At 42.6% G+C, this 26,697-nt stretch overlaps 5 protein-coding genes across 9 annotated transcripts in view; 3 read left to right on the top strand and 2 right to left on the bottom strand.

Moving 5' to 3' along the window:
* On the top strand, positions 1-6,562 carry fbxo10 (F-box protein 10). Of its 2 annotated transcripts, none has more exons than XM_034858224.1 (11): positions 1-266; positions 653-1,282; positions 1,452-2,276; positions 2,479-2,628; positions 3,091-3,227; positions 3,569-3,639; positions 3,729-3,881; positions 4,010-4,360; positions 4,465-4,772; positions 5,360-5,544; positions 5,933-6,562. In XM_034858224.1, exons 2-11 carry the CDS (start codon positions 698-700, stop codon positions 6,111-6,113), a joined length of 2,946 nt encoding a protein of 981 aa, XP_034714115.1. In that variant the 5' UTR covers positions 1-266; positions 653-697; the 3' UTR covers positions 6,114-6,562. The 2 variants fall into 2 exon arrangements, with proteins under 2 accessions (XP_034714115.1, XP_034714106.1); XM_034858215.1 differs by having other exon boundaries at positions 2-266; positions 4,462-4,772.
* Positions 6,563-7,174: 612 nt separating this feature from the next.
* Positions 7,175-11,117, bottom strand: polr1e (RNA polymerase I subunit E). Its single transcript, XM_034858850.1, has 11 exons — positions 11,032-11,117; positions 10,419-10,522; positions 10,195-10,271; positions 9,983-10,124; positions 9,734-9,878; positions 9,418-9,528; positions 8,542-8,638; positions 8,314-8,444; positions 8,135-8,216; positions 7,525-7,656; positions 7,175-7,384 (listed from the first exon to the last, which is right to left on the bottom strand). Exons 1-11 carry the CDS (start codon positions 11,093-11,095, stop codon positions 7,219-7,221), a joined length of 1,251 nt encoding a protein of 416 aa, XP_034714741.1. The 5' UTR covers positions 11,096-11,117; the 3' UTR covers positions 7,175-7,218.
* A 928-nt stretch (positions 11,118-12,045) lies between these two features.
* LOC117935842 (zinc finger and BTB domain-containing protein 5) lies at positions 12,046-20,348 on the top strand. 2 transcript variants are annotated; one of them, XM_034858405.1, is made up of 4 exons: positions 12,046-12,088; positions 14,179-14,392; positions 14,628-15,479; positions 16,933-20,348. In XM_034858405.1, the coding sequence occupies exons 2-4, from the start codon at positions 14,183-14,185 to the stop codon at positions 18,055-18,057; spliced, it is 2,187 nt and encodes a 728-aa protein (XP_034714296.1). In that variant the 5' UTR covers positions 12,046-12,088; positions 14,179-14,182; the 3' UTR covers positions 18,058-20,348. The 2 variants fall into 2 exon arrangements, with proteins under 2 accessions (XP_034714296.1, XP_034714287.1); XM_034858396.1 differs by lacking the exon at positions 12,046-12,088 and adding an exon at positions 12,097-12,490.
* Positions 20,349-20,971: 623 nt separating this feature from the next.
* Positions 20,972-23,964, bottom strand: grhprb (glyoxylate reductase/hydroxypyruvate reductase b). Its single transcript, XM_034858908.1, has 9 exons — positions 23,692-23,964; positions 23,184-23,317; positions 23,018-23,090; positions 22,776-22,892; positions 22,338-22,426; positions 22,127-22,231; positions 21,720-21,855; positions 21,454-21,584; positions 20,972-21,320 (listed from the first exon to the last, which is right to left on the bottom strand). Exons 1-9 carry the CDS (start codon positions 23,862-23,864, stop codon positions 21,199-21,201), a joined length of 1,080 nt encoding a protein of 359 aa, XP_034714799.1. The 5' UTR covers positions 23,865-23,964; the 3' UTR covers positions 20,972-21,198.
* A 1,519-nt stretch (positions 23,965-25,483) lies between these two features.
* Positions 25,484-26,697, top strand: part of uba6 (ubiquitin like modifier activating enzyme 6) — a 12,077-nt gene continuing 10,863 nt past the window's right edge. Inside the window, exons 1-4 of one of the 3 annotated variants that reach the window (XM_034858144.1) lie at positions 25,484-25,575; positions 26,111-26,195; positions 26,379-26,473; positions 26,591-26,619. In XM_034858144.1, coding sequence (XP_034714035.1) covers positions 26,155-26,195; positions 26,379-26,473; positions 26,591-26,619 — 165 coding nt within the window. In that variant the 5' untranslated portion in view covers positions 25,484-25,575; positions 26,111-26,154. Of the gene's footprint in view, positions 25,576-25,631; positions 25,823-26,108; positions 26,196-26,378; positions 26,474-26,590; positions 26,620-26,697 lie in introns of those variants that run through there. The other 2 variants (XM_034858152.1, XM_034858135.1) reach the window with 2 other exon arrangements.

Below are 26,697 nucleotides of genomic sequence, written 5' to 3'. Positions count from 1 at the left end.
GAAGTGGTTAACAGCGACAGCAGTCTACTTCCAAAAGATTACGCCCACTTTTGGGAAGCGGAAGATGGACCTGTTTGTTTCGTGGTCTCTTGCCGTAAACTGCAAATAATCGTCTGAACTCCATTTCGTTAGCACATCTGCAGTCATCATGGATTGTTATGAACTCTGGAAGCAGTGATGAACGACGTGCAACGCTAGAAATATACCTGCAACAGAGATGTGTTGATTCATCAAACGTTAATTATGGCAAATTGGTAAACAAAAAGGTAACTTCAACGCTATGGCTTTCATTTTGATGTTATAGCTAACGTCAGTTACGCAAGGAAATAAAGCGTTTAATGTTAAGTTTCCCCGCTAGCTAACCGTCATGATCATTGATCGTAGCAAACTTTAAACATAATATGTCACGCCTACGTGAAGATAATAGTCACGTAAATTAAAAACAACGTTACTGAATGCATGCTTCCTTTCCGTTTGGTTTGCTACGTGCTGTTTTACTTCTAAAACGACAGTTTAATAGGCCTGCATCAACTTCATAGCGCGCCACTGTACCAATGCATACCTGTGTGACAATAATAAACAGTTGTTGTTTAAAGGTTGGCGCTAGCGGTTTTGCTGTTGCCTTAACTGTGTGGGACTGACTGTTTTCTAGGTCCCCCTCCCGTGACGGTGCTCCTCATTCGGTGTCTCTGTTGCCATGGAGGTGGGCAGCCTCCCAGTGGAGCTGTGGCGGGTTATCTTGGCTTATCTTCCGCTCCCCGACCTGGGCCGCTGCTGCCAGGTGTGCCGTGCCTGGCGGGAACTCATCCTCTCACTAGACAACACCCGCTGGAGACAGCTGTGCTTGGGCTGCCCTGAGTGCCGACATCCCAACTGGCCCAGTCAGCCCCATCAGGAGCCCCCATCGTGGAGAGAGGCCCTGAAGCAGCATGCCCTGTCCACTCGCACATGGACTCAAAACGGGCCAGAGCTCCAGTCCTCTGCCTGCCTCATCTTTTTCCGTCGTCGAAAAGACCGCAGGGTTTGGCATGTGGGGCCTGGATGCGAGTTTGAGACCCTACGCGGGGCCCTCGGGGTTGTTGGGCCGTATGACCGCGTAGTTCTCCATCCAGGGGTGTATGAGGAGCAGGCAGAAGTGGCACTGAAGGTGCCTGTGGAGCTGGTTGGGCTGGGCCAGTTGGGCGAGGTGGCCCTCCTGGTGTGTATGGAGCAGCAGTGCCCTACTGCCCGGCTGTGTAATCTGGTGTTCATGCCACCCTGGTTCTCCACTGTGGTCTACAAGGTGAAGTAACAGCTTACCGTGATGATTTCTTGAAACAGCAATGTCTTATCAAGTGTTTATCAGAATAAGTCTGCTCACATCAAATATTTTACAATCAGGTCCAATTATTGTTTCTTTCTTGATAAATCTGTCTTACTCCAGTCACCTTTCTCTCCTTGCTTCACTCTAGACGTCATGGGGTCACGTCCAACTTGATAACTGCAACTTTGAGGGGGCTCAGTTGCAAATCCGCGGCCCAGGAACCTGCCAGGCTCGTTTCTGCTCCTTCTCACAAGGCAGCTCTGCCCACTTGCTGGGCGTTGTCCTCAGTCTGTTGGACAGCTGTGACTTCTCGGGAAGTGACACAGCTTCTGTGACAATTGAAGGTCCTTCAGTGTCAGAAAGGAACTGGGCTTGTAAACACTTGGCTGCCTTGGCCAGGACGTTCCCGTCATGTGGCGCATCTGGGAACAATAGCCTTCCCAGAGGCCCTCTGGCCGGCTCTACCGGTGGGCATCAACCTCTAGGTGATAATGTTAAAAAGGAGCATGTGAGCATAGAAGACTGGCAGAGGAGGACTGGGGTAAATGCAGTGTGTCAGGGCACAGTGATTGAAGAGGGCTGGAGTGATGGCGATCGCAGCGATGGAGAGGAGGAGAACCGAGATGGAGGAGGAACTAACACCCAAAACCCGCTTATATTGGATTACAAAATTCCTTGTGACCATCATGGCTTATCCCATTTGCTCAAGCCCCAGCCAGATGGCTCTCTGCCACTGGCCTCCTCCCCAGATCCACCATCCTTGACCCCTGAACCCCTTACCCTTCAGCAGGAACTAGACAGGGACCCAGAGGCTCAGATGCTGGCAGCATCAACCCTCGGCTGTATCCTCCGACGTTGCCTCTTCAGGGAAGGGAAGGGTGGCGTGCATTTGTCTAATTACGGACAAGCTCGGCTGGAGGGCAATGTTTTCCGTGGGCTGAACTATGCTGTCCGCTGCATCCAGAACTCCACAGTAAATACGATCATAACAACGGTCTTCAGACTAATGGAGTGTCTCTTGACAACCTTTACATTTCATTTGAGCATTGACTTTTACAGGCTGCATACCTTTTGTACCCTGTCTGAAGTTACGGAAGTAATCATGAGTAATTCAGCATCAGTTTAATTTCTAAGTGTCACTTGAGCTCCGTCTCTTTCTCTCTTACCTCCTTCAGATAGTGATGCTGAGAAACGAGGTGCGTGAGTGCCGTGCATCAGGTGTGTTCCTGCGCCTCTCAGCTCAGGGCCTCATCGCAGAAAACAACATCCATTCCAATGGGGAGGCAGGGCTGGACATCCGAAAAGGGGCTAACCCCATCATTGTAGTAATTGCTGCTCCACTTTCTATTATGTCAAGGAAGTAAAAAACAATCGTAACACACGGGCCACTTATTATGTTGTCCCAGAGCTTTCAACAGCATCTGACTTTCCCAGTCAGTTGACATGGAAATGATTATTTTTTTCAACCACTATATCAAACTTGGTTCTACAGACTCAGGTTAGATTGAGATTTTTTTGAGGTCCCGATGCCACATTGCACCCTTTACATATTATCAGTAACTTCAGAGCTTGTGCACTGTCAAATAACTTGCATAATGACATGAAGAAGCTAAGAGGTGAACATAAAAGGAATGTCGAGTAGACATTCATTAGGCACAGTAAAAGGGATGTATAGAAACTTACATTTGATAACTGCATTTTTAACATTAATAGGTACGTTTCCAAACAGCTCTTAGTTTTCTCTACTTCAGTTTTCTTATTCTCCCATTCTGTCTTTCATCCCACAGTGCAACCAGATACATAGTGGTTTGCGTTCGGGGGTGGTTGTTCTTGGCAACGGAAAAGGTTCAATTCGGAGCAACCAGATCTATAACAACAAGGAAGCGGGCGTGTATATTCTCTTCAGCGGGAATCCTGTGGTCAGGTAGGTGGGACTGCACAAACATTTAACTTGCACAGGAATGTGTAGTCCCTGCTTTCCCCATCCCCGGATGTGTTTATGCTCCCTCATCCTTCAACATGTAAATCTTGGAGTGCGTGATTTTTATGGCTTGATAATTTCACTTCACAATCACTTTGACTGCTGCAGCGCAGCAACCTAGCATTTTATAGTAAAAGTAAGCTGATGTGACGCCATGGATGCGATCGCTGACATAAACAAGAGTGCCTAGCCCAGTGTTTCTGCATAACTACTAGCTAAAGTCTGAGCTTGTTTAATCATATTTGCTCCTGTTCCACTCATTCTCTCCCCACACTCTCTCTTAGTGGGAATCACATCTTCCAGGGCCAGGCTGCAGGGATTGCTATAAATGAGAATGGCAGAGGGATGATAACAGGTGCTGAATATGTTCTTAATTTTCCCCCATTGTTGTGCCACTTACAGAAAGGACAAGTGCTAACCTTTTATTCTTTACATGTAATCCAGAGAATGTGATCAAAGAGAACCAGTGGGGTGGGGTGGACATCCGCAGAGGAGGTGACCCCATTCTGAGGAACAACTACATCTGTTATGGCTACTCAGACGGTGTCGTGGTGGGAGAGAGAGGCCGCGGACTCATTGAGGGAAATCATGTCTACTGTATGTCATTTCAGGCTATTAATGGCAGCATCATACATTCATCTTCACATAACCGCTTACCTTCGATATCATCTTTACCAGCCGTGGCACAGTTGTTTCATTTCTCCTTTTTCCTCTTGTTTCTTCAGGTAACAAAGGCTGCGGTGTGTGGGTTATGTCGTCCAGCCTTCCGCAGCTGCTGGGAAACTACATTACCCATAACTGTATGTATGGGCTGGCAGTGTTCTGCAGGAAAGACCCAGAGAACATCGAGGCCCGGGGCGGGAACTGGCCCGGGCAGGATGGGATTGTAGGAGAGGCAGGCAGCGGGGAACGGAGGGGGGTAGAAGGAGAAGGGAGAGAAGGGCAGGATAACTTGAATGAAGAGGGGGAACTGTTTGCATGGGAGAGTGATCTGGACAGCGAGGATGAGCGCCACTCTGCCCGTCGTTCCATCAGCGTGGCCCTGGTGGAGAGCAACTGCATGAGCTACAATGGAGGTAATATGGATCTGTTGGAGTGTTACATAGCGTCAGGGGCACAAAGTCACTCACGTCTTGTCTGTCATGTTCTCTTCATCTTTCCCTGTCTCTCTCGGAAGCAGTTGGTCTGTACGTGAAGAGCAGCGAGCCCCTGAATGTCTTTGCTAATCTCGTGAACAGTAACCGTGGCACTGGCATAGCTGTGCTGCAGAGCAGTCAGCTGACCCGACTGGTTACAAACTGCATTCTTGAAAATGGTCGAGGTGGCGTTACGGTGGAAAAAGACTGCAGAGTGGAGCTTCGTGGTAACGGCATCTATAAAAACAGCGGCCATGGTGTCAGTTTCAGTGGTAACGGGCAGATATTGGAGAATGATGTCGTTGGAAACCGTGGATATGGAATCCAGGTCTCTGGCAGTGCTGACATCAAGGTGAGATGGACTGAGACTTGAAAATGTTTAACTAGTTTTCCAGCACTGTACATAGATCCTTAATGACATTATATAGTGCTCATATTATGCTTTTTCCAATTTCCTTTATTGTGTTTTATACCTTTTTTTTGTGGATGCTATAGATTTACAAAGTCTACCCAAAGGCACTTACCATCTCCAACAGAAAACACTGGTCACAAACTGCTCTGTTGTAGTCCAGCCTTTAACATCCGTGACGAACGTGCGTGACTTTGTAACGTTATAATGCTCGCCTAGCTGCTAGCGTGGCATGCCATCATACGCTTCAACTGACAAGCTAGCAGTACCTGCTCCCAACAGAGATGGTACAGAAGTGAAATGCCTCACTCTGTAGCTAAAACAGAGAGCTCAACACACCGGATGAAAAGAAGAGATGCAGCAACGTGCAGTACTACAAATACTGTTTATGGTGTTTTCTGAAAATCAAACCACTTAAACACATTCTGGAACAACCTCTCAATACAATTATAAACCTGAAAATGAGCATAAAATGAGTACTTTAACACTTATGTACATTATTATTATTTTTTTTTCATTTTTATCTTTAGGTAATGCGCAACCGTGTCCAACCAGTACAGGGCTTCGGCGTTGCTGTGCTAGGGCCAGTAAAAGGTGTTGTCCATGACAATCTCTTGTTCCAGGGCCACCCTGGAAACAAGAAGGCTCTGCTACACATCGATCCTGGCAATGAAAGCTGTGTGTTGCGCAACAACAATGTTCTAAGACATAACAGGTAACTAGGCAACTGACAGCCACTGGTGGTCTGAATCTCTGGCACTTTCTATCCGTACTCTTTCTCCCTTTTATTCTGTTGTCCACACATGTATGTATATAGACTGTATTTCTTTTTATCATAGAAGCACAGTGATGAGAATTATAACCTGATTCTGCAGCTCTACTCAGCTAAATTAAGAACTTAACATTTTCACCAGATTATTTTAAAAGGTGACATGTCAATGTTGTGTTCACAACTTGTTTCCACTGCCAACAAGTAACCAAAAAAACTGTTATTACTTCTTTTTTTTTAACATCAGTTTAACATCTGCTTTGCTCCTGATTTTTGTATGACTTTTTTTTCTGGAAAAACATCTTATTTACCCTTACCTCTTTGCATTGTGTAGCTGTACCTGTGCTCCTCCCTGGGTTTTGGAAAACCCTCCACCTCGTCCGCTGGCCAGCTCCCCTTCCGGCCTCTCCTCATCCCAATATCCTTCCAGACTTGCGATTTCCATGACGAACAGGATCAGCGCTACTGTAGAAAGTGGTTGCCACAGTGGCAGCATGTTCTGCTCCATCCTGTGAATGCTGGCAAGTACTTAGATACCAAACCGAATAACTTTTGAAAGAGGTCAGCATCTGGTTGCTTTTGAACAGGTGTATATCAGATTTGGAGCGCGCTGACCTTTACAATGATGCCCTCTTGTTCAGATCTAGTAACTGTCCAAGAAGAGGCTGCTCCATGTATAACCACTAAAGGGGTCATCCACCTTCCCAGTACAGTAAGGTGGCACAACATGTTAAATCTGAAATCAGACTTTTGTAATTTTATGATCAAATGCCAGTGTACTCATCCAATGTGGAATCATGAAGTGAAGCTGGAGTACAACACATCTCAACCTTTTTCATACTAAAGCTTTAACTTAATCATGTTCTTTTGCATTCAGATTTCATATTCATGTTCAGACCTGCTGTAGACTTTGTTGTTTTCGTCAGTTTGCTTCTGAGACTCACTGGTTGGGACGTGCACATTTTTATAAAATCCTAGCAGGAGTCAAAGGCTCTAGAGATGCCAGCCTCATCCATGCTACAAAGTAAAGCTGTGCCTTGTTGGACTTTTTATTCAATCAATGATTGTAGCTTGGGAAGGAATTTCCTAGTGTGAGGTGTACTGTATATGCAAAAAAGCAGGAAGAAGAAAACAAAAAAGCCAAACTTAAGCTTCTGCCTCTTCCACAGAGCAGTTTCCTGGTGAGAGTGTGTGTTTTTGTACATTGTCGCCCGTGTTGTTCTTCAAATGTGATGCACTTAAGCTTTCTTTGCTATAATGAAATGCAGTGAGGGAGGACAAGTTATAATTCCAGATCCCCTCATCATGCTGCATTAACACACAACCACACATTCCCCTGGTAACAGCCAGTTTGTAGAAGGAAAACTGAAGTTTAGTGTGCAGTGTCTACAAATGTGCCTACATGTTTTTACTGTCTACGCTAGATGTTTTCTGTCATCTAGAATTTGTTTACATGTCATTCCGCCGCTTTTTTTTTATCTTGCACAGTAAGCAATAAATAAAGATGTCATGTTCAACTCAAAGTTCACTTTTATTTGCCTACAAAATGCATTCCTAAACTGTTCCCGTATGTGGAATTTCCAACAGGCCACACACTCAATCCAGTTCTTATCTTGATCTTCAGTGCATTTTCTTGCGTTTCCGTCTCTCTATAAACTGATCATATTTGACCAGAGGTAGGACAAGAGAGGCGTGTCTGTTCGTGTCTTGCGACTCAGCCTCGAATGCCTTTGCCCGTGCCTGTTTAATAAGGGTCAGTCCCATTGACTTTGCTACTTCAATCATCCTGCAGGAAGACACAAAACATCAGTTACTGTATACTTACGGAGTTCTTTTAATGCATCCTCCTATTTACTGTTACATGAGAAGAAAAAAAAACTACACAAACTTCAGTTTCCATATACATATATGGCCTTTTGCTCTTACCTGGCCTCAGTGATTCCCAGGTCCCGGTGCAGTAATGTGAGGTCAGCAGTCATGCGATTCATATGCAGCAGCAGGGCCAGGGCGTAAGCTGCTAATTTGGAACGCATTGATGACGACACTATGTTCTGGACCCTGAAAGAAAGAGGTAAGGAGAAAACATGAAATTAAGAGATGTATTTTTCAATAAAATCAGTGCAACAACAACTATATTAGTAAGTGTTAGGATATAAAAATGGTTTCCTTCAAGAATGTTTCCAACAGCAGAGTTAAGGTGTGGGTATTCTAGTGCCCAACACCGTGCACGGGCCGCCGTAGATGGCGCGTGCCCTACAAGCATCAACGGAGACGATCATGCTCAATGTCTTGTTAATGGTAGTACTCTTAGTGAAATACAGCAAGGGACGATAAAAGCCTCTTTGTTCATTGTATGAAAAAACTTGGTAAGGCAAAGTAAAGAATTCTCACTCATTCTTAATATGAACTTACAAATTGAATCCAAGCTAATTAAATTCCAGACACATCCCAGTGGTTAGGCTCTATTTTCTTAGGTGCCGATGCAGTCACTGCAGATATTTTACAGAATGATACATGTGCACAAGTTCCATCATACCTGCCGTTGTTGAAAGTCTCCACAGTGAATGTTCTGAGCAGTTTGCTCTGAATGATGCGAGGACAGCCTTCCTCCTGCCCAACTGTATGTAAACATAAATCGCAATTACTTTGTGCCCCGGAGATGTGTGCAAAAAAACCTTTGACATGCATTTGATGAAGGGAAACAACGCTACTCACACTTGCGGGTGATGCTCTTCTGCCGTGCCAGCTTGAGGAGCATAGAGAGGTAAAAGGCACAGCGTGCCACCTTATCTCTGGCTTCACCCACAGATGGCATGTTCTGCAGGTGCTTCACAACACACAAGCACCTTAAATAAAAAGTAAAAAACTATTAAAATACAATGCAGGAAACCAAATGTAGATTAACCAAATAACTAAGCAAGCGTATGACCTCTGTCACCCTACCCTGCTTCATCTCTCATCTTCTTCAGTTCCTCAGATGTGAGTGCTGCCATCTTGGAACCAGCCTGCTCCAAAGCCCCAAACTCTACTGGACTCAGGACTGGATATCAGTTAAGGATGGAGACTGAAACAAACAAGCTCAGCTGCAGCTTTCACCACAAACAATTCCATCTGTTCCACTATCTACAGTTCAGTACACGCACTGAGGTGGTTGTGTTTGGAGCAAGAGGAACAATTAAAAGTCAGTGCTCAGATTAAAACGACACTGTTAAACAACAGACAAAGCCAGAAATCTTGGTGTAATTACGGAATCAGACCTGAATTTCAACAGCCACATTAAATAGTGCTTTAAGCGAGATCACATGTTTTCTTATGGCTACATCCATCCAAAAGAAGTCAGCCTTTTATCACCCTACAAAGTCTGCCTAATATCACCTTAACAATATATGAAGGGTTAAAGGACTTATACCTCAACAGGTTTGGGAAAAACTAGTGCGTGCTTTTATCTTCAATAGACTTGACTATTGTTACCGTGTCTTTACAGGTCTCCCTAAAACATTTTTTTTTTAAATGATTCAGAATGCTGCTGCTCGAGTACTCACTAAAACCAAGAAAGTGGGTCACATTACTCCAGTTCTGAAGTCTTTACACTACAAATAAAGGTGCTTTGCATGTACACACGTTGTTGTATTTTGCAGAGTAAGCAATAAGTAAAGATGTCATGTTCAACTCAAAGTTCAATGCTTTTAATTGCCTACAAAATGCTTTAAGAAAGTGTTCTTGTATGTGGCATTATCAATTTCCAACAGTCCACACTCTCCATCCAATTCTTATCTTGATCTTCAGGCACACAGACACATCTAAAACACAGAAGGATACGATCATCAAATAGGTAGACATTCTCAGGTTTGTCAGCGCCTGCATTGCAAGGGGGCAGGTGGAGAGCCAGGTCTCCCTGGACCTCTGTCTCATCCACTTCCTGTTGTAGAGCTGAGAAAAACAAAAAAAAAGATGGAACATTTTTAAATTAACAAAATTGACACCAGAAGACTATGTGAAGAGAAAAACAACAACTCATGCAGACAGTTATTTAATATATCCTATATCCTTTATAAACCAACCTCTCCTTGGATGATTGGTTGATGATTATTTTTAAGACTACTGACTTCCATATCCATGACTCTGTGTCGCTTACCTTCCAGACCTTTCTGGTCAATCACAGTGTTGGCAGCCTTAGCCACTGCTTGGTGCAGGGTATCACTGCCCACTTGATTCAGCCTGCGGGAGCTCAGAGCTCTCTTCTGTTTGTTGGTCCCAAACGCCTCAATCAAAGAGTCAACCTAAAGTAAAAATGGAACATAAGATTAAGACATTAATAGCGAGTTCATTCTCATTGGAGACAAGTCTTCTCTTGCTGTAAGAAAAACAGCACAAATCATTGCACCTTGTCTCTGTAGGTCTGAGTAGTGTCCTGGGGTTTCGCAGTCTCTGTTGCGTCTCCCGGTATAACTGGCTGCATGTTGAAGAGCTGAGCACTGTGCACCTCCATTTGCATGGTCTGCCTGTTCAACACTCCTACATAATATCTAAACAGAAACATCACACATATTATTGTAGGTAGTTTCACAATGATACATCTCAAAATATGCTACATACTTGCAAAGGTTGTTGCATTTCAAGGAGCCCGACCCAAAGTTGTTTCCAACATAGCACAGTCTGTCTGATTCAGCAGCCTAGACAGAGAAAGTCATAAGCAACACCGTCATGAAAGTACTCAAAGTAGAGCAGCACAACCCCAAACAATAACGTATAGAAGTACTGTAACGTTGCAGTAGAGATTTATAGTACTGAGGATGAAGGCAGTCCTTCATCTTTCTTACCATTATCCGCCTGCTCTTTTTCCTGGGGTTACTCTCATCTGCGTTCTTGTACATCGTGAAATCCAGTTTTTCTGCATTTTTGACGCTGCCATTTGAAAAGCGGACTGTGAGAAGGAGAAACATGACGAGGACGTTGTCAATGTCTGCGTTTCATACCACCATAAACATATTTCGGAAGATATGCACGTTTAATTAGGCATACGTGCAGTTTAGTATCCCAAATTCCACTGTAACTACGCATAGACCCGCACTACGAAGCAGCTCGATTGGTTGGGGTTAGGCATTTGACCGAGTGGTTAAGGTTAGGTAGGATATGGTTACGTGGGAACAGGGAATTTGGGACACTAAACTGAACGTAGGCTGTTTAGTTAATGCAAGCAGCAACTAACAAGATACAACAAATTCTAGAAAACTTTTTTCTTCTTACTACTGTGAAATGTAGGCTGACTTCATACACATGATAATATCCTCAAACTAGGCCTGCACCCCACGTGTGCAATACAAACGGGTGTTTAAAATAAAGAATGTAAGCACGACACGAAACGACCCGGCACAATTACAATTAGCATATTCTTCTAATTTGTTCAACAACCAACAAATGTGAGACAGTCACCAATAACAGCTTTTTCAGAGTCGCTCTCCTCTCCACAACACACCAACGAGCAGGGGGCAGCCATATTTGTTGTCGTGAGTTTGACGCAAGAGGCTTCAGTCCTTCGTACTTCCGTATTCGCCAAGATTCATTTAGTTGTTAAACCACTTTGTGATATTTGTTACAGTAGCTGCAATTCTTAAGATTTAATATTACCATTGAATTATTATCAGTAGTTTTTTATGAATGCTAATAATCTTATTAGAAAGAAGTTTTATATTTAAATTAATCAACAAACACAATTCAACAGCTAGATCAAAGTGCATGAGGTCTACACAAACTTAATCCCAAAACATAACACAATATCAAAAAAAGGTCTTAAAAAAGTATACAATAGTAATTCTAAACAAATAACTACCCAATAAATAGTAAATCAAAAAAGAAAGAAAAAAACAGTAGTAATAAATAACTAACAATGATTCAGGGGAATCATCATACAACTTTAAATACAAAAACACTAATAACACAATTATGTACAATGTACATTCTCTACATTGACCACCAAATATATCATGGTAATGTGAAATGTATCCATTAAAATATTGAGATAAAGAGTTAATGTTACATACAAGTTTAAATATAGTTTAATTGAAATAAATGTATGTTTATCTGTCCAAAACTGATAACGGGCAAATTATAAAATGTACACATATAACAATTCAGTAGCAGAATGTAGTGTTTTTCCACAGGGTACACATCATGCTTGTGCTGTGCAACACTAACCCAACAAGCATCAATCTTGTTTTTAGCCAGTCCTTGTTTTAGCCATGTGTCTATTTCTGTTTATGTACATTGACAGCAACAAAAAAGTAAAACGTCAAAATACGTGTAAGTGTTTACTTGAACATTAAAGATGATTTTGATTCTGATTGACACAATAATCTTCATTTTGACCCTCTGTATAATCTTTGGATACACAGGCTCTGGGAAACAGCGACCCACTGTGGGTGAAACGTATGGTTGCAGCCCTTCACCTCGGCGAGGTCCTGGGCATTAAAGTAAAGCACAGCGCCACCCTGTGAGTCTGGTTGGGAAAATCCAAGTGTGATACATTTTTTTGAAATTTTAACAAGCATGTCGGACCCGCATTGAGATTAACATTCAGTACTTATCTCATTAATAGATGTTTTAGCTGACTGTGCCTGGGGGTTACACTGACAGACGTTCACCGTGAGCGCCTATCCCTGGCAGCTTTCGCTCCCATAGCCAAAACCGAAGGGGACGTGGGATGTAGCTAGCTAGCAACAGACATGTTACCCAGCTATTGCTACCTTTGATGGGGGTAAAAGCTGCTTTGATACAAACAAGCGGTCCAGTTAGGTGACCGAATGCTAAGTTGCAGCTTCTCCTGTAGCTAACTTTAGCCTCGGCAGCTTCTGGTCAAGGCCTCTTGATTCTGACACGCTTGGGGAAATTCAAGGTAATGTTAGTTATTATTGTCTCTCTTATCTCACCGTCATAACAATATAATTACGTGCTAATTTAGCTGGTCATGTGTTAGCCAATCTAGACTACTTATCAAACGGTACACTGCAGAGAAACGTTACACTCCGCGGCTAGCGTTATGCCATAGTACCTCCTGTGTTGTCATTGCGTTTGTCACGGTAAACCTCACAATTTCAGCAACATCAAACAGTTGGTAACGTTAGCTAAAGTGCAAGTTATTTCACAGAAACTTAGCAACAAAAGCAAGGAAATCAGCCCACTGTAAAACCTTGTTCTGGGTGCACATTAACTATTTCACTGGAATTTGTGTAACGTTAGGCAATCTTTATATGCTTGGTCCTGAATACCTCAAAGACCAAGGAGCTCATAATAGCCTACAGGGGAAAGAAAACGGACCTTCCACCACTAGTCATCAGCGGTGAATGTGTGCGGAGCGGTGGCGGACCTCCGCTTCCTGGGAGTCCACATTGAGGAGGGCCCGGCCTAGAGCATGGACACCTTTGAGCTGTTGAAAAAGGACCATAAGAGACTGTATTTCCTGAGAGTACTCAGCAGAAACCACATGAAACAGAGACTGCTGGTGTCCTTTTATCGAGCGTCCATAGAGAGCATTTTGACATACTGCATGTGCGCGTGGTACAGCTGCTCAGTGGAACACCGTACAGAATATTGTCGGCTTCCCTGTCCTTACACAGGGAGAACTAGCTACACAGTTCCCGCTGGCTCAAAACAGTCAGAACCTTCTAAAGGACACCTCCCACTAAGTCCCTCTCACCCGAACTGTCACCGTCAGGCAGACGGTACTGGTCCATCAAAAACCAATAGGTTCAAAAACAGTTTTACCAAAAAATAACCAAAATCAATACTGCTAAATTAAACTGAGGGATTGCGCAATAACTGTGGCTATGTATGTATGTATGTATGCATGTATTTATGAAGTCCTGTTCATGCTGCTTTAGATACTATGTATCATTTTATTCTTTTTTTTCCCCACCACTTTTGGTTATATCTTAAGAATGACGCACTGCCGTGTCACTCCTTTTAAAATGTCATTGTACAAGTGACAATGACAATAACTTTTTATATTATATCTGTAGGACCACTACCACTTAAACTTGATTTCACCATGTCTCAGTTTTTGGTTATTTTGTCAGTGTCCAAATAACATTATCAACACATGTTGACACAAACAAAGGTGGCACATGAAAACCATCATCTGTGTAAAACCTCACTCTAACCTCACCTTTACTTCCGTCTATCCTGTACATACCCTCATTAAGGCTACCATCATCTTTATGCTCTCTAAAGCTGCAACTAACACATATTTTCTTTATCAGTTAATCTGTCCATATTTGCCCAATTATTCAGTTGGTCATTTAGTTTATGAAATATGAGAAAATAGAGGAAAATGCTTCTCACTGTTTCCCAGAGCTCAAATTTGATGTCTTTAACTTTAACCATGCTTGTTTTGTCCTAGCAACAATCTAAACACAAATATGTTCAGTTTTCTATGACAAATTATTAAATGTTTAGGCTTTTTTTTCAACAAATGATTTGAGCCTTTATAAAAACTGCGGTTGATAATGCTTTGATTTTTCACATTAGATTGTTTGCCTCTACCCACTAATCCGCCTGAAACCTTTTGCCTGCCTCTGTCTTTAGGACCATGGATTTCCCGGGCCACTTCAAGCAGATCTTTCAGCAGCTCAACTATCAGCGTGTCCACGGTCAGCTGTGTGACTGCGTCATCGTGGTGGGCAGCCGACACTTCAAGGCCCACCGCTCGGTGCTGGCAGCCTGCAGCACCCACTTCAGAGCCCTGTTTACGGTTGCAGAGGGAGATGCTAGCATGAACATGATCCAGTTGGACAGCGAGGTTAGGACCTTAATAATATTGTGAAAAAAGAGGGCATTCATTACATTAATGTGTGTAGTCATGAAAGGATGAGTCAGATGGTGATCAGAGGTAGGAGTAGAAGAGAGAGTGAGTCATCAACTTCAGATAATCATAAGTGAAAGTTTGAAAGTGAAAACAAATTTTTGGTTAACTCTTTGTTGCTACTGTTTGAAATAGTGGCAACAAGATGAATCAACTTCCTGTGTACTTGCAGGTGGTGACAGCTGAAGCTTTTTCTGCTCTGGTGGACATGATGTACACCTCAACACTGATGCTGGGGGAGAGCAATGTCATGGATATGCTGCTTGCAGCCTCACATCTGCACCTCAACAACGTAGTCAAGGCCTGCAAACACTACCTGACCACGCGCACCCTGCCCATGTCCCCCTCGTCCGACAGAAGCACCCATCATCACCCTCAGCTGGAGCAGCAGAGGCACAGGCAGCAGCAGCAGCAGCAGCTGCAGCAGCAGCAAGTAGCAGATGTAGCAGTGAACCCTTCGCTAGCAGCTAATGCTAACCTTGCAACAAACACTGCCACGTCCAAGTTGCAGCGCTCCTTCCTCTTGCAGCAGCTGGGGCTTAGCTTGGTGAGCTCTGCTTTGGGAGGGATGGAGGAGGACAGAGTTGGAAATGTAGTTGGCAGTAGTGGGGTCGAACAGAGAGCCTCCTTCCCTATCCGACGCTTCCAAAAACGCAAGCCCTCCCTGGCCCTGTCAGAGGAGAGACCCAGGCAAAGGCAGCGCCCTTCGGCTCCTAACTTAGGGCTGTTAGGAGAAGCAGGGATGAACTTAGAGCGAGAAGAAGGAGCACTACTCTCCCCCGACTCCCACAAGATGGAGGATGAATCCAAATTGGATGCCGCTATCACTGGGCTAGTAGGGGCGTCACAAGATGATCTTCAGATGCCAAGCCAGTCGGATAGTGGGCATTGTGAGGAGGAGAACTTGGGTAGAATGCAGGGAGGGGTGAGGAAGGAAGAGGTCATGGAAGAACCGGACCACCAGGTCAACAGAGCAGGTGGGAAGAACAAAGAGGAGGAGGAAGCAGAAGAACAGGAACAGAAGGTAAAGTTGTGGTTGGATTTATTGTTGTTGACAAAGTAAGTAACTCTCATTAAGTCACATGGAACACTTCTATCCTAAATTTTTTTCTTTAATGTGATGAGGTTTTGTTCGTATGTGTGTTCCAAGTCCGATTCTTAAAACTCTTAACTGCACAAACCTCGATTTCTACCTGATAAATTCCACCCGTTCATGAGCAGGTGCGTATTCGTGAGATTTCATCATGTGCATAATGTATGGCCCAAGTACAAAGAAGAATGTCACACAGCATAGCTTCAAGTCCTGCTGTTGGAATTGAGCAGTGTCGGTAGTAGTTATTTATGGGCCCTGAAACAAATTATAATATAATATGTAGTTGGCAGCTGTATTATAATATTAATACAGCTTTACCTGTCATCAGAGCAGCGCTGTACTGTAACAGATGTGACTTGACATTAAGTTAGGTGCTAAAAAAAACATGTTTCCAAAGCAAAGCAGTCATGGGGTCATGCCGGTCATGGAGATTGATAAAAAGCAAATTACAATGTTATTGTAATGTGGTGCAACAGAGGATCATCCCTGGGACAGCGACTTGTGTAAAGACCCTGAGGCAACTTTCACTGTGTGAGAACTTTCCTCTATAATATCTAAAAATAAAAATGCTCTCAAACAGGGCTGGGCACTATATTAATATTATATAGATCTTGTGACATAAGACTAGATATCATCTTAGATTTTGGATATCGTACCATGGCATAAGTGTTTTTTCCTGGTTTTAGAGGCTGCATTACAGTAAGGTTATGTCATTTTGGTCAAAAATATTGTGCTATTTGATTTCAATATTTCAATATCACCCAGCCCTACTCTCAAACCTTTCAGTAAATCTGCAAGACATGGTGATGATATGGTGAACAGCATATTCATGTTGTAACCCATTTAAACTGCATATTTATATAGATTAATGCATTATAATTCTTAAGTCAAACAAGTGTTTTTCCCACTGGCTAACACCTGAAATGATGACAGCGCTTCCAAATGACAAGGTCCATTTCATTCAACCTCCTTACTTAATATTTAGCTATACGCAAAATCTTTTTAAAAAATGAACTAAACTACTGATAAAAACCGAAGACACTGGGTGGATAATAGAGAACACATTTTAAATAAATTTCAAAACAGACAACAATCTCTAATCTCTCTAGAAAGATAAATCCCATTTGGATTCAAGTCAAATATTTATTGGAAGCTTGTAAACTAAATATTTAGTTAACGGTGAATATGATTTACATTAAATCACTCTTATGTGCCATTAAAGAACTAATAAATCTGTACAAGTTCTTGAGTGAGGCTAACTGACCATCACAAAGGCAGTTAACACACATGAATGTGTAAAATCCCGCTGCTCTAGTTTAGCTGCTGTCTGAAGAATGTACATCTCCTTTGGCCTGAGGTGGAACGTCTCCTTTGCTTCACATAGGTGGTGGTTAAACGAGAGCCGCTAAGTTCGCCAGAGCCGACTGATGAAATCAGTGATGTGACATCGCAGGCTGAGTCCGGAGGCCAGGAGGAGGAGAAGGCGGAGCTGAGCCCAGAGAGCAGTGACCGCAGCTTCACCACTGATCCCCAACACAGCTCTGACTCTCTGCTCCAGCCGCTCCTCAAGAGCAGCATGGGAGGTGGCGCCGGAGTTGAAGGAGGTTTTGGACTGGGTGCCAAACCTGTGTTTAGTATATCTAGCTTCCTCAACCCTAAGGATTTTGGACATGGCGGGGCAGGGTTGGTAGCTGGAGAGGATGACCTCCCCAACACAACAACTGGTGATGTAGTAGCACACCACTTCCTGCTCAGACAGGAAGCTGCTGGTTCATCAGGCCCTGCTTCTTCCTCTCATCTAAAGACAGGTCCAGTCAGTGGCGAGAGTCGCAACAGTTTTGGAGACAACCTACACGCAGATTCCTCATTCCTCCGCCCCCTGCATGATGGTTTAGGGAACCCTAGAGGAAGTGGGGAAAGTGGTGGTGGAGGGTGTGGAGGGGGAGATCCCTTTGGTTTGGACTTCCAGCGCTCTAGTCTAGGTCTTCACTCCCTGGGGCGAACGTCACGAGGAGCAGGGGGAGTGACTGCCACTGCTCCGGGTTACCCAGGTTACAGACGTATTGCTCCTAAGATGAACACTGGCATGGGAGGAGAAGAAGGTGTGGGTGGCGTTCTCCAGAATGCTGCCTCTTCCTCTTCAAGTCTGGCAAGTCCTCTGCTTCTTAACGAGAACGGTGGATACGAGATGAACAATGGCAGGCCCACCTCCCTCCCCCCTCAGCTGACCCGAGCTTCAGCAGACGTCCTGTCAAAGTGCAAGAAGGCTCTGTCGGAGCATAATGTCTTGGTTGTTGAGGGAGCTCGGAAATACGCCTGTAAAATCTGCTGCAAAACCTTCCTCACCCTGACTGACTGCAAGAAACACATCCGCGTCCACACAGGAGAGAAGCCCTACGCATGTCTCAAGTGTGGAAAGCGCTTCAGCCAGTCCTCCCACCTCTACAAGCATTGCAAGACCACCTGTTTGCGCTGGCAGAACAGTAACATGTCCAATGCCCTGCTGTAGGACCGGGGTCACAGAGCAGCAGGGCGACCGGATGTATACATTAGGAATCCGTGGTGTATTTAAAATCCCCAAAATGTTTAGCTTATGATCCGAGCCAGTCTCGGCTATTTAAAAGCTGCTACACTGTGAGCTTAATTGTCTGCCTAAAAGGTATCATGTTGTTAAGTGAAAAAATGTAGTTCTGTTGATTCCTCAATGCTGAAAATCTGTAGTTCATGGTACGCATATTGAAGCAAATGTTAGTCTCTGTGAGAGTGTTTGCAGATGACAGGCAGCTGTGCAGCACGAACATTATGAACAAATATTATGTAAAATAGCGTTCTTATGTGTCGATTTTTAATCACACATTTGTATCACATGTAGCAGCATCCCACGTCAGACTGTCATTGAAATGGCGCATTCTGACGGTGTCTTGTTCTGTGCAAGGCAGTCATATAGACAAGACTAACTGATTGAAACTCAGTTTGTGCGGCAGGTATAATTCCTGTAAGTACTCAAAACGGTTGATGGTTGTGTGCTCTTGATAGTCTGCTGTACAAAAAGGTGGAAAGGTTCAGTTCTGTGAGGTGGGCCGGTGTAACGCTGAAATCTATCACTTTTTACACGTTCAACCAACAGAAAAGATGACAGAGAATCTAGTGTTGTAATAGCTTTTTTACCCTGTTGTTGGTATGCAGTGAATTTCGTCATCTGGACAATTAATATATATTAAAAAAAGAAAGACAATTCAACTTTTCTCAATAGCTGACAATGGATCTTTATTTACAGTCAACTATCAAGTCAATGTTTGTCCTCTGCAGTTGCCTTTCGGTCCAGCACCTTCTGACTTACCATCATCTAAAGTGTTGCTGAGCTCAGATAAAATTGAGAATAGGTCAGTTTGCACTGATGGGGCCTTCCACTCTCCCTTTTGACTAAGAACATTTATAACTGTAGTGTGTAAAGTTTTGGAGGAATGAGAAACATTGAATTGCTGTAATCAACCTCTTGCGCCAGTTTGTGCTTGCCAGGCAGAGCTATTAGCCTTAGAATGATGTTGCATTGTTAGGGGAGCAATGAAGGAGAGAGAAGTGTCAACTTGGAGCATTGTTTTGTTAAAAGCTGAAAAAAAAAAAAATCTGCATTCACTGGGCCTTGCAGCCTTTTTTTGCATTATATGGGCATTTCCTTACTGAGATAACAACTTCATTGGAAAATGCCTGTAAATGCACCTTATTTTGTGTACTGATGTGCAAGTCTTGCACATTTGTTGTGATTTTCATTTGTATAAAATATGGTATTTAGCAACTTTCCTGTCTAATTGGTTACTGACTGTGAACATTGCAGCTGTGGTCAACAAGTGTACTGACCGTCCAGACTTTAGCCAAGTTTCCCTGGCCGCCGGTGGTGTTGTGTGTCTGTTTAAAGGTTAATGAAGTTTTTGCTGAGAGGCAGTGTTGTCTGAAGAAAAATGTCTAGTTTTCTGAGGTTAAGCATGTGTTGAAAAGTGCTTTAGAAATGTAAATAATACACATTTGTGGTTGATTTAATCACATTTCTCTTGGAGGAGGGACGAGACAACCCTTAAAGAACTACAAATTGTGTATAAGTTTGCTACTGTACTGGATGTCAGTGCTTTGTACATGTCTCTTTATACATCTAATGTTGCATCTTTTACAAAAGCACTTAGACAAATCGTTCTTTTTATAATATGCTTACTACAATGTTGAACTATGTGAGAACGTTGCTGTTTTGCAATTATCCAACTCTACCAGCTCTCTTTACAGAACCACCAGGATGCGTTTGCAAGCTAAAGGTTGTAGCATTCTGGCAGGAGATCTGTAACACGATTGAAATGCAAAATACACATGGGGAAAATTAAAAAACAAAACCTGTCATTTTTTTAACATTAATTTTAGGAGTTTTAGCTGTTTTGTATGTAACTTAATGTCTACTTGTAACTTGGTTAATCATGTAATGTAGGTATGATAACTATGTTTCAATTGGCGATTTGCGTAAGATTTAAAGAACAGGCGTGCTGTGAAGGAATCAAAATTTGCAGCTCATAGAAAATGACACACAGTATAAATGATTTGTCTAACTCCTGCATTGTTGTGAATGAGAGCGGTTTCATTAGGAGACTGTTGGTTGTTTGAAATCAGTGTTCACTCAGTGTTCTGTTTAATGAAACCAAATGAAAAGAAAGTACACGTCTGCCTTTGTGTTTGCTGTGTTGCGTCACACACTTCCAATGAGAAACACATTGTCATTGCTTTAATTTCTAGCTGGCACCTTATTGTACTGTACAGTCATTAATAATTTTTTTTTTTTACTTCAGAAGAAAGACCGCCTTGTAGGATGTTTCTCCCTGTAAATAAGCTAACCGACCGTTTGCCCTGTAATTCTTGACACCGTGGGATCAATAGTAAAGTCGTTTAAGCTTGGCCACAGAATTTAAAATGATCACTCCTCAAATTTGTTCCGCTGTGTTGCTTACTCACATTCAGCTTCATCCACATTCTGAAAAGAGAGATATGCTCTTGAGAAATAGAGAGTTATAAGGGAGAAATGGCTTCCACACAGTGGTCTCTTAAGGATTATTATGATGCTATCTTCGAAAGATGTTGCCTAAACAAGTAATGTGAATCTCTGAAAAATGCACTGACTGTATTATTATGCCAAATGTTAAAATACATTAAAAGGCCTGAATTAATAATGAAAGTCACTGCCTTATGCTCTCTAGCTTGAAAAGCTGGGCTTTTGTTGATATGCCAAATCTGAAGTGTTTCTGTGTTTTCTTCTGTATACCTAACATAGTGTAACCATTAAAGGACTAAATGTTTGTCTCTTTACTGTTGAAGGCTATGAAGATTGTACAGTAAATTCAGTTGTCGTGTAGACTGAATAAAAAAAGAAATCAAATTCAAGTTTTGTGGCTGTTGACATTTTTATAAAATATGAGCTAAAGTGGCACAGAAGTTATACAAAAATAAGACAAGATGTAATGTTATTGTACATGTTGAGTTGACTGAAGGATTAAAATGTAAGCAAAGGAAGCACACCATTAAAAACTTAAAGTAGTGGTTTTGTTTTAATCTTCTAAGGAATAATTACAAGTTGAACTGATGGTCCAGTAATCAGCCAGAGTGGACCAGTTCATTCTTACAGTTTGAGTTCTTTGATCATCGTCTCACCCCGCAGGCCGAGGAGGAGGTTGTTTGCTGCTAGGGCAGACATGGCATTACGGGTGGTGTAAGAGGCGCTAGCAATATGTGGGAGAATCACTGTGGGAGGAGACCATTTTAAAAGATAGGCAGTGAAAACTGAGCTCAGTGACGACAAGTTGGCCTTAATAGTGTTCCTTAAAAACAGCGTTTTTTCAGGCAGTTTAAACCCTAATAAATCTGAGACACTCACCACAGTTCTTGAGGGTAAAGAGTGGGTGGCTTGTGGGCAGGGGCTCAGGAACAGTGACGTCTAACCCAGCTCCTGCAATCTGCCCAGTGGACAGAGCCTCATACAGGTCTTCCTGGTTCACCACACCACCTCTGACGCAACAGAATAAGCAGAATAAGAGACAGACAGGAAAAACAGATAATGTACTCATGGCCAGATTTGAGGAAACTTGATCTTAAGTCTTTCATTATGAGGATATTCTGTGTTTGTGTTTAGGATAAGGGTACCTGCTTGTGTTGATGAAGATGGAGGTGTTTTTCATCTTGGAGAAGAGGTTTTTGTTGCAGATCTCCTTTGTTTCTGGTGTTAAAGCACAGCACACAGCCAGGAAATCTGACTGCTTTGCCATCTCGTTGAAAGAGACTAGAACAAGAGACGGTGCCATTGATGTTATCACGTTAAAATAAAAGGCTGACAACAACGAAATAACAACATACCAGCATATTGAGTATCTCTGAAATCTGGATGTGAAAGGTCTCTTTGACTAGCCAGTGGAGTAAATCATTATTAAACCACTTCACCATCCACCTTGTTTACAGTGCATCCATTGTGCATGATTATAACTGATATGTCATATGATTATAACAATAAGAAATGACAGATATTTTAGTGACCACAAATATATAATGCTTACCATACTCTGCATTAATGATACTGGCCAGCTCAGGCCTGGGGGCCACATCTGTGTAGATGAACTTCTTCACTTTGAAAGGTGCAAGACGCTCAGCAATAGCCACACCTTAGAGCACAAAGACACAGTGCAAGTATCGGATTTACAGAAATGGCAGTTTGATGTTCAGCTTATGTGCATGTCATGAGTAGTGTTTTGGATACTCAATGCTCACCAATCCTCCCCAGGCCCAGGATACCCACAGTGCTGTTGGCCAGCTCGTGTCCACAGAGCCACAGAGTTCTCCATGTGCCCCAGCCACCACTGGCACAAGAGAGACAGAGAATTTAACCTTTGACCCCAAAGGGGTGTGTGTGTGTATGTATGTGTAAACATGGATAGATTTGAATGTGTGTATGTGTGTGTGTGTATATGTGTGTGTGTGTGTGTGTGTGTGTGTGTGTGTGTGTGTGTGTGTGTGAAATGTAACAAAGCTATTTACAGTACAGTATACCCTCTGGCTGCTAATTACCATATTTATGTCTTGATATTGTTATTCTCCACTGTAGTTGTAATTTACTGTCATTATTGAATATGTTTACAATTTTCTGTGTGTGTGTGTGTGTGTGTGTGTGTGTGTGTGTGTGTGTGTGTGTGTGTGTGTGTAAATTACGTCTTGGCTTCATGTGCGGCCTCTATGAGCCTCCTGGATGTAGTGAGCAGCAGAGCCACAGTCAGCTCAGCCACAGCATCGGTCAGAACATCAGGAGTATAACCCACACGGATTCCTCTGGGGAAAAAAACAAATACACACAAAAGTTACTCACAATAATAAATGCACATGTCAGTCCACGCGAGAATACACACAAACTAACCCTTTTATGTGTCTTAAGGAAATAGAAAGCCAAGAATCACCTTTTCTTCAGTTCCTCCAAAGAAAGATGGTCAAAACCCACGGACATAGTACTGAGGACCTTCAAGTTTGGACCTGCAGGAGTTCACCAAACATAAACACACACGTATATTGGAGAGGGCTTTCATTTTATTCATCATTCAACTGACTCAAAGACTGTCGTCAGACCTGCAGCGTCCAACAACTCTGCATCAATCTTCTCTGTCAGCACGCAGACCAGACCGGCAACACCTTTAACCTTCTGCAGGAGCTCTTTCCTGGGTACAGGAACATCATCTGAGTCCCACAGCTCTAACTGCACCCTGGGAAACCATGGCAGAAGATCCAAATAAAATGTGCTTACTTATTCACAGAAAGGAACTAATTGGTTACTTCAGTTTTCGTTAAGGCTCCTCCTAAGAGATACCGTGTCCCAAACTATATCGTTGTATAGAAATACTGGGACTTTAAGGTGCAGTGAGACATTTCTTCATCTTGGACTGTGGGAGAACACCCTTTAGGCTACCAGTCTTATCTAACTGACCTCAGGGCAAACATTAGCAGTCCTGTTTACCCAAAGTAAATGATGAACTTTACAAAGCAGATCATTCAAAAAAGGTATCACAGTTACATCAGGTACATGTATCAGATTCTCTATAAAATATACATATATTTTATGTGACTCAACAGGACTCACTGTCCAGATTCACGGAGGCTCTTCAGGCCCTCGGGTGGAATCTGTCGGGTGACATACACCCGTCGCAGGGTTGACATCTTCCTCTGCACGTTGCTTGTTAGACCCCCGGTGATATTTAAAGAAGTAGCAGCGATGTGCTGGAGCCGACGCAGTGCCATACGACTGCTCCACATTTCCAGGAGAGAGTAAATCTGTGGGCAGGTGAGACCACTGTGTTACTTTGGAGTCCAGAGTCTGTAGTGTGCACGTGAAGGATTTTGGCCTATTTCAGGGGGAGGTTCCTGTGTGGGTCTTTGACCAATATGATTTGAGGGAGGGTGTCTCTAAAGTGAGAAGTTGAGAGATGTTCTCTTTCACCCACACGCGTGCGCACACACATACACACAAACACACACACCAACAAACAGACACAAATTACACAAATATCTTAAAGTCAGCGGTAGACCTCCCAGACTGAGAGTCAGTATTGGATGTAAATGTTTCACTGGCTGGTGACCTTCGTTTCTTTAAACATTGATTTGTTTCTGTTCTGTCTCTCTGGCTGGGACTGGTTCAGCAATCTGTCCGTAGGCCTACTTTGTCAACTGAGTTTGAAATCAAGAAGAAAACAAAATGAAAGTAACCAAAACATATATTATAATTGTATTTTTAAAAGATTTAAAATTGTTTTTTTATGTATTTGGATTCTGGCATTTATTAGTAGCGTTACAATATTTTTTAAATCATTCTTTAAAACAGTGAATATTGGTGTGCTTGCTGACCGTTGAGTTTCAGGAATAATATAATTGTACCAATGAGATAGGAAGAAGATTGATAATCAAACAAATGCCTTTGTCGGTATCATCATGAAAATCTAAGAGACACTGCTTGCTCGACGACTGATTCTACTCAGGCTGAGAGAGACTGTAGGCTACCAATTCTTAGATGCTAGTTGAGGGAGGCAATGTGACACTTCAAGTCCAAACAGCTTAAATATCCTAAGGCTCACCGTCCAGAAAAATATTATAGGAGGGCAACCTTTTCTGTCCTGTTTTCCCACCTCTTTAAATGTCATATTAAAATTGACCCTGTATCAGGGTATGCCCCCAAGTAAAACTAAAATAAGGTAGTTTACCATTCCAATATGCATCTTGCACACTAAATTTGCACTATTATTTGTCTATATTGCCAATAAAACTGATTCTGATTCTTGTATATAATTTTTTTTTGTAATTGTTTTATATTGTACTGTATATTAAAGTTTTAAATCCCATCAAGTTTGCCTGTCCATTAATTCCTGCTAATATATAATAATTCATCCCTGCTCATGCACAGACAGTTCAAAGTAATAATCCCAAGGAAGTCTGCAAAGTCCAGCAATGCTAATCAACAAGCGGTCCAATTCATAGCATCACTTACAGTTAGAAGAGTTTTAATCATTCAATCACAAAAGTGATGTCACAAGAGTCTTCAGAGCTTTACAGCTCTTTGGATATATTGAGTCCAAATAATCATTATCTCCACTCTTCAACACAGGACAGAAACGTTTGGAGCCCTTGAACTTACATTTATGAACGTGATATTAACGGAATAGAACTGAAAGATTAATAATGAAATGTTTTCTTTCCATGTCCTTCTGAAATTCCACCTCACCAAAGAAAACGTTATTAAAACAAAATGAGACATCCGTTAACCAAATAGATGGGGATAAATTGTTCAAAAATAGTAGAGGATCTTTGATTACAGTAGGAGAACAGTTTCTGTCTCCATGGAACATGGATCCATGCACCGCAGGAGTTAATACCTAACTCCAGGAGATGGCAGTAGTTCGGCCTTGACGGTGCAAGCTGGCGATTAAACCCAAAGAAGAAGACATTCGCTCTAGCTCGTTGCGGATACTGACAGGTAGCTGCGTATGATTATTTGCCTAATTTTAACAATATTTACAACGCGTTTTTCATAGTAATTGTTAGAATGATAATACCTAAAGCAGCTGTCGACACTGGGGTTACTCGTTACTCGTAGCCTAACGTATGTGTCATCACTTTGAACGAGTTTATGACAAGTGTCCTCGCCACCCGGCACCAGGAATCAGTGACACTCAGTGCTAGCTAGCTAGCTGTAGATGCTAACGTTGAGCTTTCCTCAGCAGGTAAAAAAAAAACCTCAGGCATTAGTAGCTAGTATCTAGCTAACTGTGGTCTTTGACTGTTAGAAGACGTCACTTCATTGGCTCAAGGCAGATGCCTTACCTTTGCACGCTGACAGCTAGCTTGAGTTGAGAGTAACGTTAATAAGTTAGCCTTTCAGCGTTAGCTAACGGTAACATACAAAAGGGCGTTGGTGTTAGATTATTACCGGTAACAACAATCACATTTTATGGCTTTTGTAATCACTGTCTTTACTCTTTTTTCATTTTTTGGTATTTGGTGGGGTAGAGGCGTTATCTCAGACAGTTGAATCCCCCCCTATTTCCCTCCCAGCATGGCTGCAGACTCAATGGAGATTGACGACTCTCTTTACAGGCAAGTCTATTTCCCTTTTCCCTTACTACTTGAAACTGCAGCAAACGTTACAAGACATGACATTGCCGTACCGTCTTTTATACTACAGTCAACTAAACTACACTTTGTGCTCCTCAATTTCCTTCTATGATCTCTCTATCCCTTTTCCTCACACTTCCTTTTCCTTTCTTTCTCTCTGTCCAGCCGCCAGCGATATGTGCTGGGAGACAGTGCTATGCACCAGATGGCCCAGTCCTCAGTCTTTCTCAGTGGGATGGGAGGACTGGGAATTGAAATGGGTAGGCTAAATGTCACATTATTGCACAACAGCACTGTAAGATACTTAGTACCATATCACATGATCTATGTTGCCGGCTTTGGTTTGACACTGAGCAATTTCACTTCTGGTTTTACAGCAAAGAATATTGTCCTGGCTGGCGTGAAGGTATGCACTCTCACTAAATAATAAATATTTATAAAATAATATTGTTGTCTTATACAGTGACTGTGTGTGTGTGTGTGT

This window comes from Etheostoma cragini, chromosome 2 (genome assembly GCF_013103735.1).
Source record: "Etheostoma cragini isolate CJK2018 chromosome 2, CSU_Ecrag_1.0, whole genome shotgun sequence".
Lineage (NCBI taxonomy): Eukaryota > Metazoa > Chordata > Actinopteri > Perciformes > Percidae > Etheostoma > Etheostoma cragini.
Note: the sequence above shows the minus strand (reverse complement) of the source record. Positions and strands in the feature narration are given on the sequence as shown.

What these genes read in the sequence shown, in the direction of transcription:
- polr1e (XM_034858850.1), bottom strand. Translation starts at nt 11,095, where the DNA reads ATGGCTGCCCCCTGCTCGTTGGTGTGTTGTGGAGAGGAGAGCGACTCT. An exon ending in AAAAGAGCAGGCGGATAATG is followed by an intron (nt 10,272 to 10,418) that starts GTAAGAAAGATG and finishes TTCTCTGTCTAG; the next exon opens with GCTGCTGAATCAGACAGACT. An exon ending in GAAGAGCATCACCCGCAAGT is followed by an intron (nt 8,217 to 8,313) that starts GTGAGTAGCGTT and finishes GTTTACATACAG; the next exon opens with TTGGGCAGGAGGAAGGCTGT.
- LOC117935842 (XM_034858405.1), top strand. Translation starts at nt 14,183, where the DNA reads ATGGATTTCCCGGGCCACTTCAAGCAGATCTTTCAGCAGCTCAACTAT. An exon ending in TGATCCAGTTGGACAGCGAG is followed by an intron (nt 14,393 to 14,627) that starts GTTAGGACCTTA and finishes GTGTACTTGCAG; the next exon opens with GTGGTGACAGCTGAAGCTTT. An exon ending in CAGAAGAACAGGAACAGAAG is followed by an intron (nt 15,480 to 16,932) that starts GTAAAGTTGTGG and finishes TGCTTCACATAG; the next exon opens with GTGGTGGTTAAACGAGAGCC.
- grhprb (XM_034858908.1), bottom strand. Translation starts at nt 23,864, where the DNA reads ATGTGGAGCAGTCGTATGGCACTGCGTCGGCTCCAGCACATCGCTGCT. An exon ending in AGCCTCCGTGAATCTGGACA is followed by an intron (nt 23,318 to 23,691) that starts GTGAGTCCTGTT and finishes ATGGTTTCCCAG; the next exon opens with GGTGCAGTTAGAGCTGTGGG. An exon ending in CTTTACCCTCAAGAACTGTG is followed by an intron (nt 21,321 to 21,453) that starts GTGAGTGTCTCA and finishes CTCCTCCCACAG; the next exon opens with TGATTCTCCCACATATTGCT.
- fbxo10 (XM_034858215.1), top strand. Translation starts at nt 698, where the DNA reads ATGGAGGTGGGCAGCCTCCCAGTGGAGCTGTGGCGGGTTATCTTGGCT. An exon ending in GCTGCATCCAGAACTCCACA is followed by an intron (nt 2,277 to 2,478) that starts GTAAATACGATC and finishes TACCTCCTTCAG; the next exon opens with ATAGTGATGCTGAGAAACGA. An exon ending in TGAGGGAAATCATGTCTACT is followed by an intron (nt 3,882 to 4,009) that starts GTATGTCATTTC and finishes TTGTTTCTTCAG; the next exon opens with GTAACAAAGGCTGCGGTGTG.